The sequence below is a fragment of the Fusarium musae genome, chromosome 10 (genome assembly GCF_019915245.1).
Source record: "Fusarium musae strain F31 chromosome 10, whole genome shotgun sequence".
Classification (NCBI taxonomy): domain Eukaryota; kingdom Fungi; phylum Ascomycota; class Sordariomycetes; order Hypocreales; family Nectriaceae; genus Fusarium; species Fusarium musae.
In genome coordinates this window covers 1,403,948-1,421,121 of record NC_058396.1, presented here as the reverse complement: position 1 = coordinate 1,421,121, position 17,174 = coordinate 1,403,948, and the positions used below count along the sequence as shown (strand labels likewise).

The following is a 17,174-nucleotide window of genomic DNA, read 5'->3' as shown; positions in this document are numbered from 1 at the left end:
ACGCCGTCATCGGCAGAAAAACTTGCATCATTCATGCTTATCAAGACCTCTTATCGTGGAGCGATAGCTAAAGCTACAGTGGGTACCTCTCAAACAAGCTCAGGGCTCAGGCCACCTACACCTTGAAGGTCAAGCCAAGCCAAGCTTGGATCGTGGGGTTGAGTTAAGTTCTTTGGGGTAGAGTAAAAAGTCGACATGTCCAGGTGACCTACTTTGATCCATGTCAGCATGAGCCTCATGGCCGCGGCTCTCGACGCGATAGGTCCCATGCATGTCGTTGAGCTGAAGAAGCAGGGGTAAGCTGAGGTCCCTGATCCTCAATGAGCGGTCAACTCAGGTACCGTCCCTGTAGGCAGCAGCAAAACCAATGCTAGCGCGCGGGATGAGAAGAGCCTCTAGAGAACAGACTCTGTCTCCCCACGGAACGGACACGATAAAAAAACACTATATTTGGGGTAATCAACACTAATGGAATTGACAGCCAATTTGCTTTCATTCCAATTGGTCACTTCTTACTCCGAACTTCGGATCAGGGTTTTTATGCAGTCCGCGCGTCCTGACCTGCATGCCGAGGTGAGCTGAGGTGAGGTGAAGGTCAGATCATACCTGAACAACTCACCGTAGCGACAACGCCCTTTGACACACAACGGCAAACCTAGAACTTGCGGTGTCAAGGCATGCTTTTTGCAACCTCGGCACTTCGGACGCTTCACTACATCCCGCGTCGACTGCATCACGCGCCAATTCCTATAGTCACATCAGACCATTACCGCGAAAGTGTGATGAGCTACATACCCGTCTCATGAGAGAAGTCGTGTCGCGAAACAATGCCTGCTCGCTGAAAAATAAGCATAGAAAATTATGCATTTTGTTTCTCTTCTTCAATTGAAACCCTTGTTAGTGCGTGCTCGCTTCCCACCCCGCTTCCCGCATGCCATTGTAGCTGTAAATCCATGAGAGCCTTGAACGCTACAGGCTGACTGCTCTGTTGTAACAGAAGTCACATTTGATGTTCTGCGAGGTGCGAACAAATGCAGATGAGACCTCGGAGCAGGATATAGTGAGGGACTGATAACGAGCTATCGAGTGAATTGTTGACCATAAGATAAAGTGCTAGGCATGTTCTGGGCAGCCTTCCCAAGCACCGATGAGTGTAACACGGCCAAGTTTTCATCCGAGATCAAGCATTTACTTTCACGATTAAATACCAGCCTCGACAAGCCCTGTCTCTTGTCAGCAATATATCTCAGTTGCGGGCCATCACGAAATTGGTAATCGTCGACTTGACAACTGGGCTTACCTCCTATGGTCTTCTTTACAAATTTGAAAACCAGAGCTCGAGTGAGTCTGGTCAGAGAGTGCAGCTTTGTCTACAGCCAGGGACCAAATTAACGTGATACTAGCTTTTGCAACTCATTGTGCATCGAACATTGTCAGCGGACGCTTAGTAGACGTTCATAGTTTTCTTGTCAAGGTGAGCGAGTCTCCAAAGCTGTAGGAAACCCTATGGTATATCTGTAAGCAACACAACCCGGGTCCTACTAGATACCGTTCGATTCGCGGCATGTCTTACTCCATGTCTAGCCTGCCCAGCCAACTACTGGATGTGGACTCACCAATGCCAAAAGCCAGCCAACTTACGGCTGGTCTGCGACGTTCCGATGGGCCAACCCGCATTGTATCTCATTCCGTCACTTCTGAGTGGTCGACGGACAAATGCATGTCTTTGATCGTCCTCCCGCGCAAATCCCGTGTCTCCAGATCTGACATCCGATTCGCCCCATCTGACTCGGCAATCTCAATCTAGTCAGCCACGCAGTGATCTACAACGGGGCTGAAATCTTTGAACTCTACGTATTCAGTCTTGGAGTATCTATTGGGCAAGAGTTGAGGACTTGCAGCCTAGACCCAAAGCAGCAAGAATATCCCAACTGGTATGTGGAACATGCATGTAAGATTGGGCTTGACATTATCACTCGAGCAGTATGCCGTCTCAGGGAGCCAGAAAACTTGGAACCTCAATTTTGAGCGATAAAAAGATCTGGGTAAGTTAGCAGGAGATTAGGAGGCTCTCTAATGAGCTTATTTTGGTAATACCGTGGCAAGTCTTGACTTTTCCTTGACCCTGAGTCCCTTTCCTACACCCCCGCTCATCTTTTACGCAAAGGGCTCCTTGCATACATCCAAGACTCGGTGGTGACACAAGGAAACATACACCATTCATCTTACTCCAAACGTCTCACTGCTTCTCATTCTGTATGCGCCAAGTGACCATCAGAAGCTGAACTTGATGCCGCTCTCAGATATCAGAGCGGGAGATCATGGGTTAGCTGAAAGTTGGCCAATAAACTCTATGCTCCAAGCTCTCGCGACTACGAGGTTATTGCCAAGGATCAACAGAGTTCTGCAAGCTTATGCCTCATTGAAGCAAGGTGCAGATTGGGGGGCTCATATTGAGCTCATAGTAAGATTGAAGTAACGCATATCTTTGTCTCATGGCGATAGGTTCAAGAGAAAACGAAGGGCAGCGATGAGGGGGGAACCAGGTATAAGTATCTCGACTCTCCGGTCGTTCCATTTTCCTCATTAACTCACAAGCACCCCAATCACTGGGTCTAGTTATCTCTCCGAGTTTACCCCATTACCAATTCTTACACTTGCTTATTACCCAACCACCAGTATGAAAGTCCCTGTCATCTATAGCCTGGCCGCACTTTTTGGTGCTTGTCATGTCATCGCTGACTGCGTCGAAGGTCACCGCGAGACAATCATCCCAGACTACATCGTAGAGCACAAGTGCAACAAGTATCGCACGGGCACCACTCGAGAGGGGATCGCCTCCGCCAAAGCCTGTGCTGCCCTCTGACAGGTTGCTGGCGTCGAGGTCTGCTCATTCCACCCTCCCTCCAAGAAATGTATCGTCTCCAAGCCCGATGGAGAAGATCGCACCAGATCAGACGTCATCTACATGGCGAAGGTTGAGATCGACGACCCCTTCGTTGAGCCTGATCCTTTTGCCAAAACCGATGCAGAGGCCAAGGAAGCTTGCCTTGCACGAGAGGCCGCGCTCGAGTCTGAGCTGGCCAAGTGCAAGGCTACCGCCGCTGCAGCAGGCTCGGGATCTTCACACCCGAGTTGCGCTCAGTGTGGTATCTTGGGAAAGAATGGTCCTGGCCCATTTCTCTCGGCGTCTGAAGACCGATTTGGCCGCTTGCAAGGCCGGATGCGCCGCCGTTGGAGACGGTACGCCATGTCGTTCTTACGCCCATGATGGCGGAAGCCCTGGTACTTGTCTTCTCTACTACAAGTACATTGAGGAGTTGGAACCCTCTGGTAACTTTAAAGTTGAAGGCGCATGGCGCTCGTGGGATAAGGAGTGTTAAGACGCGATTGACCTCTGAAGACACTCCACCGTGCAGCCACGACATCAAGGCCAGGTTGCTACGAGGTTTTGTCACATCACATGGCTCTATTGTGGTTGCAGCTTGGTAGGACTCGGTATAAACCATCTGTTGCAGTGATCTTATGATTGGTAAACAATTCAAGAAGCCCAGTATTGCTGATAAAAACAAGAAACAACGCTATTAAATGTGACCTGACCTATTGTTAAATCAACGTATCCTCAGGGAGTAAGAAAAATGCAAGCTTAGAAAGAGTATGCTAGGATAAACTTAGCAAAAGTCCTCTAAGCTTAGGCTAGACTTACCTCAATGTTTTCATCGCTTAGGGTCAAGGTCCTGAGTTTTCTTGCCTCCCTGGGTCATGTCTCATGGCCCTGATAGTATAAAGCCTTTTTGGTATACTGTATATTATTGCCATTTCTGTTCACAGGTATTGAGCTCGTTTCTACCACGACCTTTCAGAACCTTCTCTGCTCCTACTACTACCGCCCTTCTTGTCTTCATGAATTACTTCTACCACATTCGAAACTATAATCCCTTTGGACGCGCTATAGTCCGTCAAGTCATTCATGTGGTGGGCTTCTGCCTTGACGATCCTTTCTTCGCTATTATTGAATGACATGTTCGCTGATATAGGGTTTGCGGTCGGAGGTCCTCGTCGGCTCGGGTCGTTGCTTTTGCCGCTTCGTCCTCCTCCACCGATTGTCTGAAATCCGGAAGGATATTTATAGGATGTTTTATGAGAGGAGCGTAATACGCTTCCGAAGATTGGCGTGAGCCAGACCCTGAAGAGCGGAAAGAGGATCGGTAGGTTGGTTGTCATTACGGCGACAAAGGCTTCGCGAGTGCCCCAGCTTCCAGCAAGCTCGGCTCCATGAACGGGATCCTACATGCAAAAGTTAGTTAACAGTATTGGAGAAATCAGGTTGACCAGAGAACGTGCCACTAGGACGAAAACACTCTTCAAGGTTGCGCAGACAAGAACAAAGATACCGGCTCCAAGTACAATCGTCGAGGCGATCTTCTTGATCATTTTCAGGCTCGATCCCCAAAGCATAGGTAGGGGTATTGCGATAAGATAGATGTCGGTTGAGATGTTGGCTGCAAATGAGACCCAAACAATTGGTTTCGAGATGGCTGGTTGACACGAGTCTAGAATGAAGGGTCAGCACAACATATGTGCTACCAAGATTGTGATACTCACTGCCAGGATCTGGGTTGATCTGCCAGTACTTGTGAAAAGGCTGGCAGCCAGCAAATATGGCTATTATAGTCGCAATGAAAGTGCCGATGACAAGGCCGAAACCCACGTATATCCGGATGCGATAAGACCGGCCAAGTCCCGTCTGGTCAATGTCAGATGAGTGTCCTTGCGATTAGTTCGGGGTTTCATACCGTCAGACGAGTGTAGAAGTACAGCATGGACAACTTCAGGGACCAAATAAGAGCGGAGTATATGGTCCAGCCGGCAACCTGGATCTTGGAGCCAATTATCCTGGACATTTCGGTGAGTAACCCATGGGGAGATGGACGGCAGTAAACCACCAACCTGAAGTCATATTCTGGATCACTAGGTGATAATGCCGCCCGCTGAGCATCTGTTATCCCGTTATTTGCGAGACCATGGGCAAGGATCCCGACGTTATATGCAAGAGTTGTCTGGATGGTGTAAAAGGCCTGATGAAGTCAATATCCGACTCATGTCCACGGAGCTTGACAGGAACCCACAATCGATACGGCCATAAGATAGTCTTCCGCCTGTAGACTCCTCCAACCATCCACTCTCATGCGAGCATAAAATCTGAGGATCGTCGAAGCGACGCCGACCGCATACAGCGTCCAACCTTCAACGACAGGGTCCGACATCTTCAGAACCAACAAAAGGATCAGAAGGGAAAGGAAATAAGAGAGAAAGAACAGAGATCAGCGACCCATGGGCCTGGGTCCTGGACACTTCGCCCCATAAGTAAGCTGGTAGGGGCATGAATGCACATAGCACTTTTTGTTTCCACTGAATCACAAGCTTCCCAGAATATGCACCCCTGAGATTAGTCTGCACATGCAACCAGGACGTCTCAGGCAGGTGCCAAAATTAACTTTTGTGATGGCCTGCTAAACCAAAGTAAACTTACATAATTCTTTCTTTCTTGTCATTTGACGCTCGTCCTTGGGTTTCTTGCCTCCCCTGGCAATGCTAGACATGCAATGTTCAGTTGGTTGGTAGTCGGGGATAGCTGGGAATATTGGAGACCGAGCCCGTACCTGACGCTAAGCAGTAGCAGGGCAAAGTTTGGCTAGCTCATGAAGAAAATGACGCGCCAAGAGTTGGATGGTAAAGCCTGTGTGTGCTACGGCAAGCTACGGTCGAGAACGCCACGCACGTAATGAGAAATAACCATATTCCTTCAATCTATCGTATTTCTGGCCCAGATGTTCCCATTCGGCTGCTACATGCATATGAGATCTCAGTCGAATTAGAGATGGCGCTGTCAATGCTACCTCGACAATCTGGTGACATGTTCGAGATGCTCTGTTACCATCTCAGACCTGGTTTCCACTTCTGACAACACCTCGCCTTGAGCCCTTGCCGATCATTTCTTCTTCGTTCTTAGCATTCGGGCAATTCACAAGACAAAAGGTCCCAATACCCACTGGCCTTCGGAAGCCTCGGTAGGCCTCCCACAAATCGACACTGATGGCTCTACGGATAAGATTACACTCAGATCCTGTCCAGGAACCCAATTGGACAATTGTGTCTTCGGGATCAGCAACCCAGGGAACAAGGACCCGAAATAAATACTGGGTTTCAGCTAAAAATCAGGGATTTTCCGCGTCGGTACCCGTTCCGCGGGTACTAAAATGGATCCATCTCCGCGCTATGACTTTGAGATATTCGATCGGGTCGCTCCAAAATCTCCGTTGTCCTGCGACGAGGTGGAGGATCTAACATGCAGGATGCTGAACAAAGAAGGTGGCTATGGACTTTAACAAGGATATCAGGAATAATTTCCCTTTCTCTTGTCAAACCTCGGCTGCAGGAAGAAGGAAGGGGAATCTGTCAGGGATTGGCTTTTCGGGTAAACGTTGGCCGATGGCACATAGAGAGAATGAGGCGAACCAGGCAGGTTAAATATGCACCTGGACCTCGTCGATCCTTTATCTAGAAGGGGTCTTTGATCTAAGGGTCCAAGTTGTGTTTTGCATTTGCACGTGGTTTCTCATAATGCATTTCTCAAGTAAAGTGTTTGCCGCACTGGCAGCTTGGAGCACCGCTGTCACATGTGCGAAAACTCCTTTCGCTCGTAGCGATGCCATTGGGACATGTTCTGAAGACCTGAGCCAGCTTGGTAAGAAGTTATCCAAGTCGGCTAAAGTCTACTGTCCAGGATCTGCCGAGTTTGAGAAAGCTACCACTCGTTGGTCTGTTCTCGATGCTCCTAAGGTCAATATAGTTGTCGTTCCTGGTACAGAGAAGGATGTTGCCACGACTGTAAGTGTCTCGTCCTTAATCGCCATGACAAATGCTAATGACTGCTTCTAAAGGTTAAATATGCCAACTCCAAGAGTCTTCCTTTCCTCGCCTACAACACTGCTCATGGAGCCATCACCACTTTGGGTCGCATGGACCATGGTATTGAGATCTATCTCAGCCAGCTGAACAAGGTCAAGGTCGCTGCTGACGGCAAGACGGTTACTATTGGTGGCGGTACAAGGTCCAAAGAAGTCACCGACACACTCTGGGCTGCCAACAAGCAAACCGGTACGCTTTGATGTTTTCTTACCAACGATGACGTGCTAACCTCCCTCAGTGACCGGAACATGCGAGTGCGTTAGCTATATGGGTCCAGGCCTCGGTGGTGGACATGGCTGGCTCCAAGGCCATCACGGTATCATCGCAGATCAGTGGGTCTCGCTCAACATTGTCTTGGCTGATGGATCGTTCAAGACCATCGATAAGAAGTCCGATCTTTGGTGGGCCCTTAAGGGTGCTGGTCACAACTTTGGTATTGTGACATCCATCACTTCCAAGGTGTATGAAATCCAGCATCGAGACTGGGCCATCGAGACACTTGTCTTTAGTGGCGAGCACGTTGAGAAGTTGTATCATACCGCCAATGAGCATCTTCTTCGAAAGCAGCCTGAGGGCGTCATCAACTGGTCTTACTGGGTCCACGACCCTACAGCGGACCCCGAAAACGTAAGTTTCTACCGTTCATCGATTGTATTGGTCCAAAGTTAATGTCTGCAGCCTGTCATTCTCTTCTGGCTCATCCAGGAAGGTGTGAAGAGCATTGATCCCAAGATCTCCAAGCCTTTCCACGATCTGAAACCCATTGCCATCTCTCCTGAGTCCGGAGACTACCGCGATCTTGCCAGGTGGACACAAATCGATGTCGATGCTGTCCCCTGCCAGAAGAATGGTCTTGTCAACCCTCGTTTCCCTCTATACCTCAAGGAGTACAATGTCGCCGCCATGAAGAACGCATGGAGCCTTTTCGCCAAAGAAACAGGTCCTGATACTCCTTTCAACACTTCTATCTTCATGTTTGAGGGTTACTCCACCCAGGCCGTCCGAGGCACTAATGCCAAGAGTGCTGCTTTCGCCTTCCGTCAGGAAAACATCCTCACTGCTCCCTTGATCACATACAAACCTGGGGATACTGAGCTTGACAAGAAGGCCGCCTCTGTTGGTAATGAGTTGCGTCATATTCTCCACAGAGCTTCTGGCCAGTATCACATGAGCGTCTATGTTAACTACGCTTTTGGCAACGAAGATCCCATCAGCTGGTATGGAAAGGAGAACTGGCGGCAAGAGCGTTTGAAGAGTTTGAAGAATAAGTATGATCCCAAGGGAAAGTTCAGCTTCTTCGGTCCTGTGGCATAAGAGGCGACTTGCCGTATTCAGAAGTTGAGGCGCCGTCCCCATATCGCCGTCCATTTATAAACCATATTTAATCTTACATAGAATCCATTCATTCATCTTATACGAGTCACTGCTGTTGTTGATTGTCTGTATTATTAATGTACCTATGTTTCTCTTACCATGGATGGAGCCAGCGGCTTCGACGTGCTTTTCTGCTAGCCTGCGGCCATGAAACTGTACAGCCAAAGCCTCTATACGAAAGGTTCGCTTTTGATAGGTAGGATAAGCGCTTTCACAACTCTCAACTTATTTTGCCAGGCAGCCAAGCTGAAAATAACATCTTGCGCCAGGAATGATGACCAAAGCGCTCCAAATCCTGCCGCCAGCTAAGAATTGGCCCCCAATCAGGACGCAAGGACTGCGGTCTTCAGATCATTTAGGGGGCCAAACAACGAAACTGATAAGATCAAGCGGCCGACAATCTGAGATCCTTCCAGACCTCGATAGAACAACGACCAACGGGAACAATCGGGGGTAGACATGGTTGCCTTGATGCACATAAGCTTTGAAATAAGGCTGGCGCTTATGAGGCTTAACTCGTCCCAGAGCCCGGACCTTGTGCTACTAAAAACGGGAATAAGGCCTGATCTGGCCAAGCGACCCTGATGCTTCAAGCCATTTTACAGGGTTCAGTGGTCAGCAGAGAGATTTATTGGTGCTCGCTGTCAGATATATGGATAAACCATAAGCAAAAAAGCTGAAGGAAACCCTGCATCTTCATTTGGGGGCCGTCTTGATGTCGAAAATAAACAGAGTAGCATTGAGAATCTCACTGCATTACTTCAGTGTGAAATAAATTGATCTTTTCTGGAGGCTTTTGGAGCGCCAAGTTGTCAGCGTAGCATTTGTCTCAGGGTAGTGGTGATGGAGGTTGAAAAAAGCACAAATTCTGAGAGCCTTATGAGGATGCTGTCTCCTGTTCAAGACCCCTATATAACTGCGCGCCGTCAAAGATGTGAACGCGTGTTTTCTGCCTTTTGCTACCATCAGAGGCTATGTTCGAGTACCTAGAGACTTCTCGCAATCTTTGTATAAATCAAGTGACGGCCTCTTCGTCAAGATGTTCAAGTTGGTTCTTCCAACCCTATCACAATTGCCTTCCCCCACTCCATCTTGGCAGCATCCTTCTTCGGCAATCTCAAATTCCAGGCACTAACAAGCATGGTATTAGTAGTCAAAAGCCCAAAAAGCCCGTTGCTGGCAACAAAGGCCCAGCGGCTCCCGCACAACGCCCTCCGTCCGGACGTCCCCCAGCTGGCCGACCTGTCCAACCCGCCCAGAGACCTGCTCAAACTGCCCAACGACCTCAGCCCGCTCAACGACAGTCACAGCCTGCCCAGAGGCCTGCCCAGCGGCCTGCTCAACGCCCAGCTGGCTATCAACCAGTGACTGCTCCGAGACCAGTTGCAGGTGCTCCTGTTGTCGGAAGACAACCTGCTCCGAATCATGGAATGCAGATGACCCAAATGAAGAAACCACAGCAAGCTTCCCGCCCTCCAAACAAGAAACCAGCTCCTGTTCAAGGGCATAAAGTTGGGCCACTGAAGGGTCATGCTCCGCAAGGTGGTGGCCGGCCAGTCCAAGGCTACCATCCCGGCCATCCCCAGCATGCTTACCCCCAACAAACCCACAAGAAGAGTTCGTCAAACATGAAGTATGCAGCTGGAGGTGCTGCCGCCGGTGCGGCTGGTGCAGGAGCAGCCGTGTACTTCCTGAATAACGACTCGAACGAGCCCACCTACGTGATCAACAACTACGACAACAGTCAGGGCACAGAGAACATCACCTATACTGAGTACAACCAATCTCAGTATAACCAATACGAAGGTGATTACATAGACAATGGAGACTATCGGTATGATAGCGATGGTGATCGCCAATACTCTCCAAACAGTCCGGATGACGATAATCGCTACTACGATAATGATCACGACCAGCACGCTAATGACACAAACTACGGTAACCAATATGACAGTGATCAAGTGGATACATCGTACGATGCCACAAGGTACCAACAGCCAAGTGATCAGCAAGACTATGGCAATGGAAACAACAATGGTAATGATGGCAACGATGACTGTTGTAGCTGCGACAGTTGCTGCGAATGCGACAATTGCTGCGAATGTGATAACTGTTGCGACTGCGATGGCTGTTGTGGATGCTGCGGTGATGACAATGGCAAGGACGGTGGCGGTGGATGCGTCGTAATGTAAATGGATCGTGCCTGAGAATAGAGGAATGATGGGTTTCAATGTACACGGTAATTGAAGATTAGCGATCGTTCAATTTCGATAGTATTTATTTGATGGCTCGTGTAGCTGTAGGGCGAGATCAGGACATGATCAGTGATCACCAACAGTTCGTGGATGAACAACGACATGCAGTACGACCTACTTAGTTTCGCCAGACACGATAAGGAAAAAGCAAAGGGATACCGAGCCGCATGGCTGATTGACTCAATGCCGCAAGCGACAAAATAATAATGTTTTTATGTTGTAAAAGAGAGGCAAAAATTGCAAAAGTATTGTCCGCTGTGAGGTTCGAACTCACGACCTTTGGATCACTCTAATCTAGGATTAGATCACAATCTAATATGAGACCAACGCTCTAACCAACTGAGCCAAGCAGACTGTGCTAATTGGATAAGAATTAAAGCTCCAACTGTGCTGATTAATTGAAATGAGAGCCAAACTCTGCAAGTGCCAGACCAAGAGTGCAACACCCACCAACCGACAATTATCTGTTAGTTTAGTCTGGACATCTAAATCGGGATCAATTAAGCGGCCATCACTAATGTATAGATATATCAATATTTACAGCAGTAAAATCGGTTCGTCATTCATTGGAACATGCTAGGCCCTTGGGACAAACACTTGAATGGCTGCCCAAAAGCGCCAGGTAGTCATTAAGAAAGTAACTATTATTCGATCAAAGTTTTCCCATACCAAATACCCTTGAATTAAATCCCAGACCTAACCTCTGACGCCTTGCTTTCAAAGCGTATCTCACTGGAAGTCCTCGACTCCGATACAGTGGCCTTTGAAGCATTCTCATATGCAACCTGAACATTCGTAGTCCGCATAATTCCATTATATGTCATGATCTCTTCCTCGGATCCGGTCGGCGAAACACTACGAATCTCAGTATGTTGAGTCCGCGAAACCCGAAGATCTTTGAGGCGAATATCATCGTGGTTATGTGATCGCATGCCACCGGTCCCGCGGGAGTTGTTGGCATATCGGCCGCCGTATGGAGTTCCAGATGGTGCGTCTGAGCTTCCTCCGAAGAGAGCAGGGAACCATCGCCGGAAAAGCGGTCGGAGAGCGGGGACCGAAGCGCAGATGATGGCGAGGTTTGTTTCGACGGCGCCCCAGACAGGAAGGACGGAATAAAAGGTGTCTTCGCCGGGCCTCGGCCCTTCGACGAGTTGGTGATAGATGGAAATGACACGGATGATGCCGATGACACCGACTCTATATAACATTAGTATCGATCTCGCGAAGCTGGAGACGCTACCTACACGCTACCCAACAGAAACACACTCAGGACAGCAATCTTGGTCGCCCATCGCATGGTCAAGCCAAGGAAGATCCAGAAAGGGAGTGCAACGACCAGGAAGTCTGTCACGATTGTGATGCAAGATGCAATGACATGGAACCAGTTGCTGATGCAATGAACGCCAGGTTCTTTTCGTAGGGGCATATCCCAATTGGCCTCAATGGGCCAGCATTGGAAGAGAGCTGTGAAGAAGATGGCTACAGCATGCGCAGCATTGAAAATATTGAGCCCGTATATGGCGTATCGAACGTTGGTTTTATGACCACCCAAACGAAGGAGGAACACTAGAATCGAGGCTTTGACGAGTGCCAAGACAGGGTTGTAGAACATCTGCACAAGAAAGTTCCACCAGAAGCCAGCGGCAAGATCGAGGTCTTTTGGGACATCTCGCTCGTGGAATCCCCAGTAGTTGAGCTTCATGACTGTATAATTGTCAGCGAATATGTTATTCTAATGCAACAAGATTCAAGTCCACGTACACATGTAAAGAGGCCCAATCATCATCAAAGCAAAGAACTGTCGATATTAGTTCATCGCCAAGACGTCAAGGTCTATCAAACTTACCAAAGCTGCCAGCACGAGCCAGTCATCTATCAAATATAAGCTTTCGGTATTGATTGCACTGACCATGAGAGACTCACCTAATCCGACAGTCCGTGAAGTCACGCGACTGTACATACGCATAGACACTATGATGATCGATAAAGCTGGAAAGATGAAAAGAGCAGCTAGACCCTTTTGCTGAAGAGGAGTCGTAGGAAGACTCAAAGGATCAGGATAGGGTGGCGGCCCTGTTCGAGTGTATAGATGTAATGAGGCCATCGTGAATACCCAACCAACATAAAAGAGATGGTATGTCAAAAGTATGAGGGTGCAGAGTTTGCACCATAGAACGTCAAGCGACACTAGAAATATTGACGCAAGCTCGATGTGACCGCTGATCCGGGCGAAGACGGCCGCTGCGATCGATCGTCGTTCTGTGTGTACATGTAACAGGACGAACCAGGGGGGAACCGCTGACACGGTATTGGCACAGGATGAAGACGATCGCTTAAGATGGGACCCTTCAGATTTATGTATAGTTGATACCCAGGGGAACCCAGCAACGCAGAATCTTTGGGCGAAGAACGCGGAGACCAATAAAACAGGATGAGAAACAGAGTTCATGAGGATTGTCACCCAAGTGACTCAACATGGTCAGCATGGTCCGTGGTTTGGGAGCTGAACCACCATCTTTGGTGCTTCGAGTAAGACGAGTTCCTGGTTCCTGGATTCAGGATTGCACAACACGGCGTTGTTCATGTACGATTACGAAAGGGGAAAGTGATTGCCGGCATATCTCAGTGCGCCTGATTCTGGAATCAAGGAATTGTGTGTCAACTACCGGTGATTCAGCTACTTGTGTGTCACACGCCCCGTGTGCGGTTGGACTGAAGGGCTGCTAAGGTTTTCTGTGCCGCAGAGACTCCCAGTACGAATTCCGGTGTTCCGCCAAGTACGCGTATATGTTTCCCCTTCAGCTGTGTTTCGATCATGCACGTTGGTAGTTGAAGAATCCAAAGTAGAAATGATGGAACATTGTGGCTTGCAACTAAACAGGCGTTGATGCCCAAGGCTTCCGGTGGTGGCTGAAACTAGGCTGCCAACAACTTGTTTTCAGGACGAGGCATGACGCCTTCGCAGATCCTGTTGGAAGCCTCCCACACGGCTCAGTTTGCTACAATACACGAACTACTCGTTTTGATGTCTTCAAGCATTATATATTGGGAGGGTGGACTAATATCGTTAACCCAGAGCAACGGTTGGGTGATTTGTGATTAGGTTCAGGCTAGATCTCTTAGCATTTCCAACGCAGGTGAGGATCAGCATTCGCGCGATTTTTCTTCAACAATCTCGAAGGTCCAACGTGCATATGCATGAATGAAGGTAGCATGCATCTCTAGGGGGTGGATCATGGATGGATGAGCATGTTTTAACCGAGTACCGCTAAGGGCCAGGGGAGTAAGAGACTCGGAACTATAATTCTAACTGGCAGAAATGCTTAGGCCACTTTAGGATGAGTTTAGGTAACTTTAGTATAACTTAGACAAGTTCTGGTCATTTATTTATTGCACCTGGAAAGATGCCATTGTGCTTTTTCTGCCTCCCAGGGCTTGCCGCTCTAGCTCCAAAACAAAGAGACTACCGAGATGCTCACATCTACCCCGGATCCCCGACCCTTGCCAAGATTGCCAACCAGTCGAATGGCCCGAAAGGTTGAAGGATGATCCTTCGCTTGTCTCAACTAAATGATAATCCGTTGATCTTTTCTCCATGCAGATTACCATAATCTTTTAGCACGATATTTTACGAAGTCGATCCCACTCTGACAAAGATTCTCAACCAACAGCCGCTCAAAATTGAGTTCTCGCTGCACTCAATCCCCAGAATCATGAACTTTGTCGGTCTTGAATGCCCAGCCTGTATGATTTGTCCGTCCGCGGGGTCCCGCTCCAATCACATTTAGAGTAATTCTAGTCTGACGGGAAGCGGCTTTGACCCGAAGGCTCTCCAGTTGAAGGTTATGCATAATGTAACAGCAATTCTACGCTAAGCTTAGAATCGACCATCATTTCCACTTATAGAGGGACCCTTGTTCCTTGGAGCGACGAGAAGCAACATCCCCGCGGCGGCTGAAAAGAAATGGCGCCAGTGGGAACAAAAGCGCCCGCAGAATCGGCACAGATTTTGACAGGAAATCGGGGTTCAGAAGGTTCCTGTCTGTATGATATTCTCTCCTCTCTCAACGGCAATGCCTCGCGGCTCTTACTCCACCGTCGCCACCGCACTCCATCGTCAAGCATGGATATCTTTCGGCCTATGAACCTAAGCATCAAGGTGATTACTACCTAATACATGCTAAACACCGCCAATTCGCGTACGTATGTCTGTAGGATTGCAGTAGTACCATAAGAACTAGTGTTCGATATATAGACGGCATAGAAAGCCATGTGGCATAAGCCGATCTCTCCCCTTTCCCTCTCTTTCCTCCCCCCAACCCACTCGAGTCCTTGGCGTTCTATCCCGTCCCTGCAGTCAGCCTCAAAACTCTACAAGATGCAAGGCTCTCACATCTCGTGGCTGCTTGCCGCGCTTGTTCCCTTCACCCTTGCTCAGACGATCGAAGTCGATGGCAAGACGGTCCGTACGTAACACCATCGCCTGCAGACTGTGTTTTTCTTTTTCTCTCATGAACCATTGCTAATCTGAAACATGGAGTAGCGGCCAACGAGAAGAATGTTGCCCCTGCGATGTCCGAGCCACCGGCTGCGTTGTCGAAGTATTCCTTTGTCGATGACACCCCTCGGCTGACCGATGCCGTGCTCACCAATCTCACGGACCTCAACCTCAGCGAAGTTGATCTCTTCTACTTTGCTGATACCAAGGGTTCCAAGAAGAGATCTGCTGCTGTCGACTCCAAGTGCAAGGTTTTCCCTGGTGACAAGCTGTACCCCAACAAGCTCATCTGGAAGGTCCTCGACCTTCTCAGCGGAGGTGCCCTTATCAGCACAGTTCCCCTTGGCGCAGCCTGCTACAAAGGAGAGCATTATAATGAGGAACGCTGTATTTACCTCAAGCAAACGTGGCATAATTCGACGACTCAGTAAGCTTCATCCTCGATCGTGCCGTCTCATACGTGCATCAGACTAACATCGTCAAGCATCGTTGATCCCACTTCGGTCATGTCACCCCTCTTTGAGGGTGCCACCTGCGAGCCTGAGAATGCCGCTTCAGGTTCCAAGTGCACCATCGGTGGCTTCCCTCTTTACTCAATCAAGGCCACATGTGTTGCCCACATCCAACTCGCCGTCAACTTTGCTCGCAACCTCAACCTCCGCCTTGTCGTTCACAACACTGGCCATGACTTCCTTGGCAAGAGCACCGGTGCTGGTGCCTTGAGTATCTGGACACATCACCTCAAGGATATCAAGTTTACCAAGAACTATCGTGGTGCTAGCAGCTATACTGGCCCTGCCTTCAAGATTGGTGCTGGTATCCAAGTCAAGGACCTCTACCTGGCTGCCGACCAGGAGGGTTACACGGCTGTTGGTGGAGAGTGTCGTGTAAGTCTTCCACTTCATCCATTATCACCCGCAGATACTAATGAGTCCCTAGGATGTCGGTGTCGCTGGCGGTTATCTTCCCGGCGGTGGCCACTCCCCTATCAGCCCCATCGCTGGTCTTGCTGCCGATCAGCTCCTCAGCGTTGACATTGTCACACCTGATGGCCGCTTCGTCACTGCCGACGAGAAGCAGAACACTGATCTCTTCTGGGCTGTCCGTGGCGGCGGAGCTGCTACCTGGGGCGTCGTCGTCTCCATGACTGTCCGAGTCTACCCCAAGATGAAGTTCTCTGGCATGACCTGGAGTGTCAATACCAAAGATGCCGGTATCTCCCAGGAGGCTCTCTTCAAGGCCCTCGACGTCTACTGGCGTCGCTTCCCTGAGTACTCCGACAAGAACAGCTACGGCTACAGCTTCATGTTCCCTGCTGGCAACGGCAGTTTCCTCTGGACCATGAACCCTTGGATGATCCCCAACATCTCTGTTGGCGAGTTCAAGAAGATTGTTCAGCCCCTCCTTGACGAGTGGAAGGAACTCGGCGTTGACCCCAAGCCCACATTCTTTGAGCATGACCGCTTTTACCCTGCCTGGAAGACGCATTTTCCTGCCGAAAACGTCGGTAACTACAATGGTCGTTCCGGGTCTCGCCTCATCCCCCGCAAGAACTGGAATGATGCCAAGCTCCTCAATAACACCATCGACGTTCTCAAGGGTATCCTTGCTGACGAAGGCATTCTCATTATCTACAACATCAATGCCAAGCAGCAAAACACCCCTCCCAACTCTGCCAACCCTGCCTGGCGCGATGCCAACATGTTTGTTATCACTGCTCTTAACTGGAACTACACCGATAGTGAGGAGGAGATCGCCAAGGTTAACAACGAACTCACCCATGGCGTCATGGAGCGTCTCAAGGCTGTGACTCCCGGCGGTGGTGGCTACGGTAACGAGGGTGATGTTATGGATCCTGACTTCGGCCAGTCCTACTTCGGATCCAACTATGCCAAGCTTTACCAGCTCAAGAAGAAGATTGATCCTTACGGTGTCTTTTATGCTCCTACTGCTGTTGGTAGCGAGGACTGGTATGTCACCGATCATCCGGCCTACGTCATCAAACAGACCGGTCGCCTTTGCCGCAAGTAGCTAGTCTCGCATAGAGCTCTTTTTCGTTGTAGATACTTTAATTT

General features: G+C 49.3%; 6 protein-coding genes and 1 non-coding gene across 7 annotated transcripts; 4 read left to right on the top strand and 3 right to left on the bottom strand.

Annotated features, from left to right (window-relative positions):
• Positions 1-2,968: 2,968 nt before the first annotated feature.
• On the top strand, positions 2,969-3,383 carry J7337_012652 (uncharacterized protein; the record flags this gene model as incomplete). The annotated part of the gene is made up of 2 exons (XM_044830160.1): positions 2,969-3,243; positions 3,281-3,383. 2 exons carry the CDS (start codon positions 2,969-2,971, stop codon positions 3,381-3,383), a joined length of 378 nt encoding a protein of 125 aa, XP_044675076.1.
• Positions 3,384-4,138: 755 nt separating this feature from the next.
• On the bottom strand, positions 4,139-4,904 carry J7337_012651 (uncharacterized protein; the record flags this gene model as incomplete). Its single annotated transcript, XM_044830159.1, has 4 exons — positions 4,139-4,287; positions 4,395-4,502; positions 4,606-4,747; positions 4,797-4,904. 4 exons carry the CDS (start codon positions 4,902-4,904, stop codon positions 4,139-4,141), a joined length of 507 nt encoding a protein of 168 aa, XP_044675075.1.
• Positions 4,905-6,624: 1,720 nt separating this feature from the next.
• Positions 6,625-8,286, top strand: J7337_012650 (uncharacterized protein; the record flags this gene model as incomplete). Its single annotated transcript, XM_044830158.1, has 4 exons — positions 6,625-6,891; positions 6,945-7,161; positions 7,211-7,599; positions 7,651-8,286. 4 exons carry the CDS (start codon positions 6,625-6,627, stop codon positions 8,284-8,286), a joined length of 1,509 nt encoding a protein of 502 aa, XP_044675074.1.
• A 1,099-nt stretch (positions 8,287-9,385) lies between these two features.
• Positions 9,386-10,533, top strand: J7337_012649 (uncharacterized protein; the record flags this gene model as incomplete). Its single annotated transcript, XM_044830157.1, has 3 exons — positions 9,386-9,393; positions 9,497-10,318; positions 10,344-10,533. The coding sequence occupies 3 exons, from the start codon at positions 9,386-9,388 to the stop codon at positions 10,531-10,533; spliced, it is 1,020 nt and encodes a 339-aa protein (XP_044675073.1).
• Positions 10,534-10,850: 317 nt separating this feature from the next.
• J7337_012648 lies at positions 10,851-10,955 on the bottom strand. The gene has a single exon. It is a non-coding gene; the product is annotated as a tRNA-Met (tRNA).
• A 329-nt stretch (positions 10,956-11,284) lies between these two features.
• J7337_012647 (uncharacterized protein) lies at positions 11,285-12,561 on the bottom strand (the record flags this gene model as incomplete). Its single annotated transcript, XM_044830156.1, has 5 exons — positions 11,285-11,798; positions 11,846-12,305; positions 12,363-12,399; positions 12,448-12,473; positions 12,525-12,561. 5 exons carry the CDS (start codon positions 12,559-12,561, stop codon positions 11,285-11,287), a joined length of 1,074 nt encoding a protein of 357 aa, XP_044675072.1.
• A 2,418-nt stretch (positions 12,562-14,979) lies between these two features.
• On the top strand, positions 14,980-17,130 carry J7337_012646 (uncharacterized protein; the record flags this gene model as incomplete). Its single annotated transcript, XM_044830155.1, has 4 exons — positions 14,980-15,067; positions 15,145-15,526; positions 15,584-15,986; positions 16,039-17,130. 4 exons carry the CDS (start codon positions 14,980-14,982, stop codon positions 17,128-17,130), a joined length of 1,965 nt encoding a protein of 654 aa, XP_044675071.1.
• Positions 17,131-17,174: the final 44 nt, after the last annotated feature.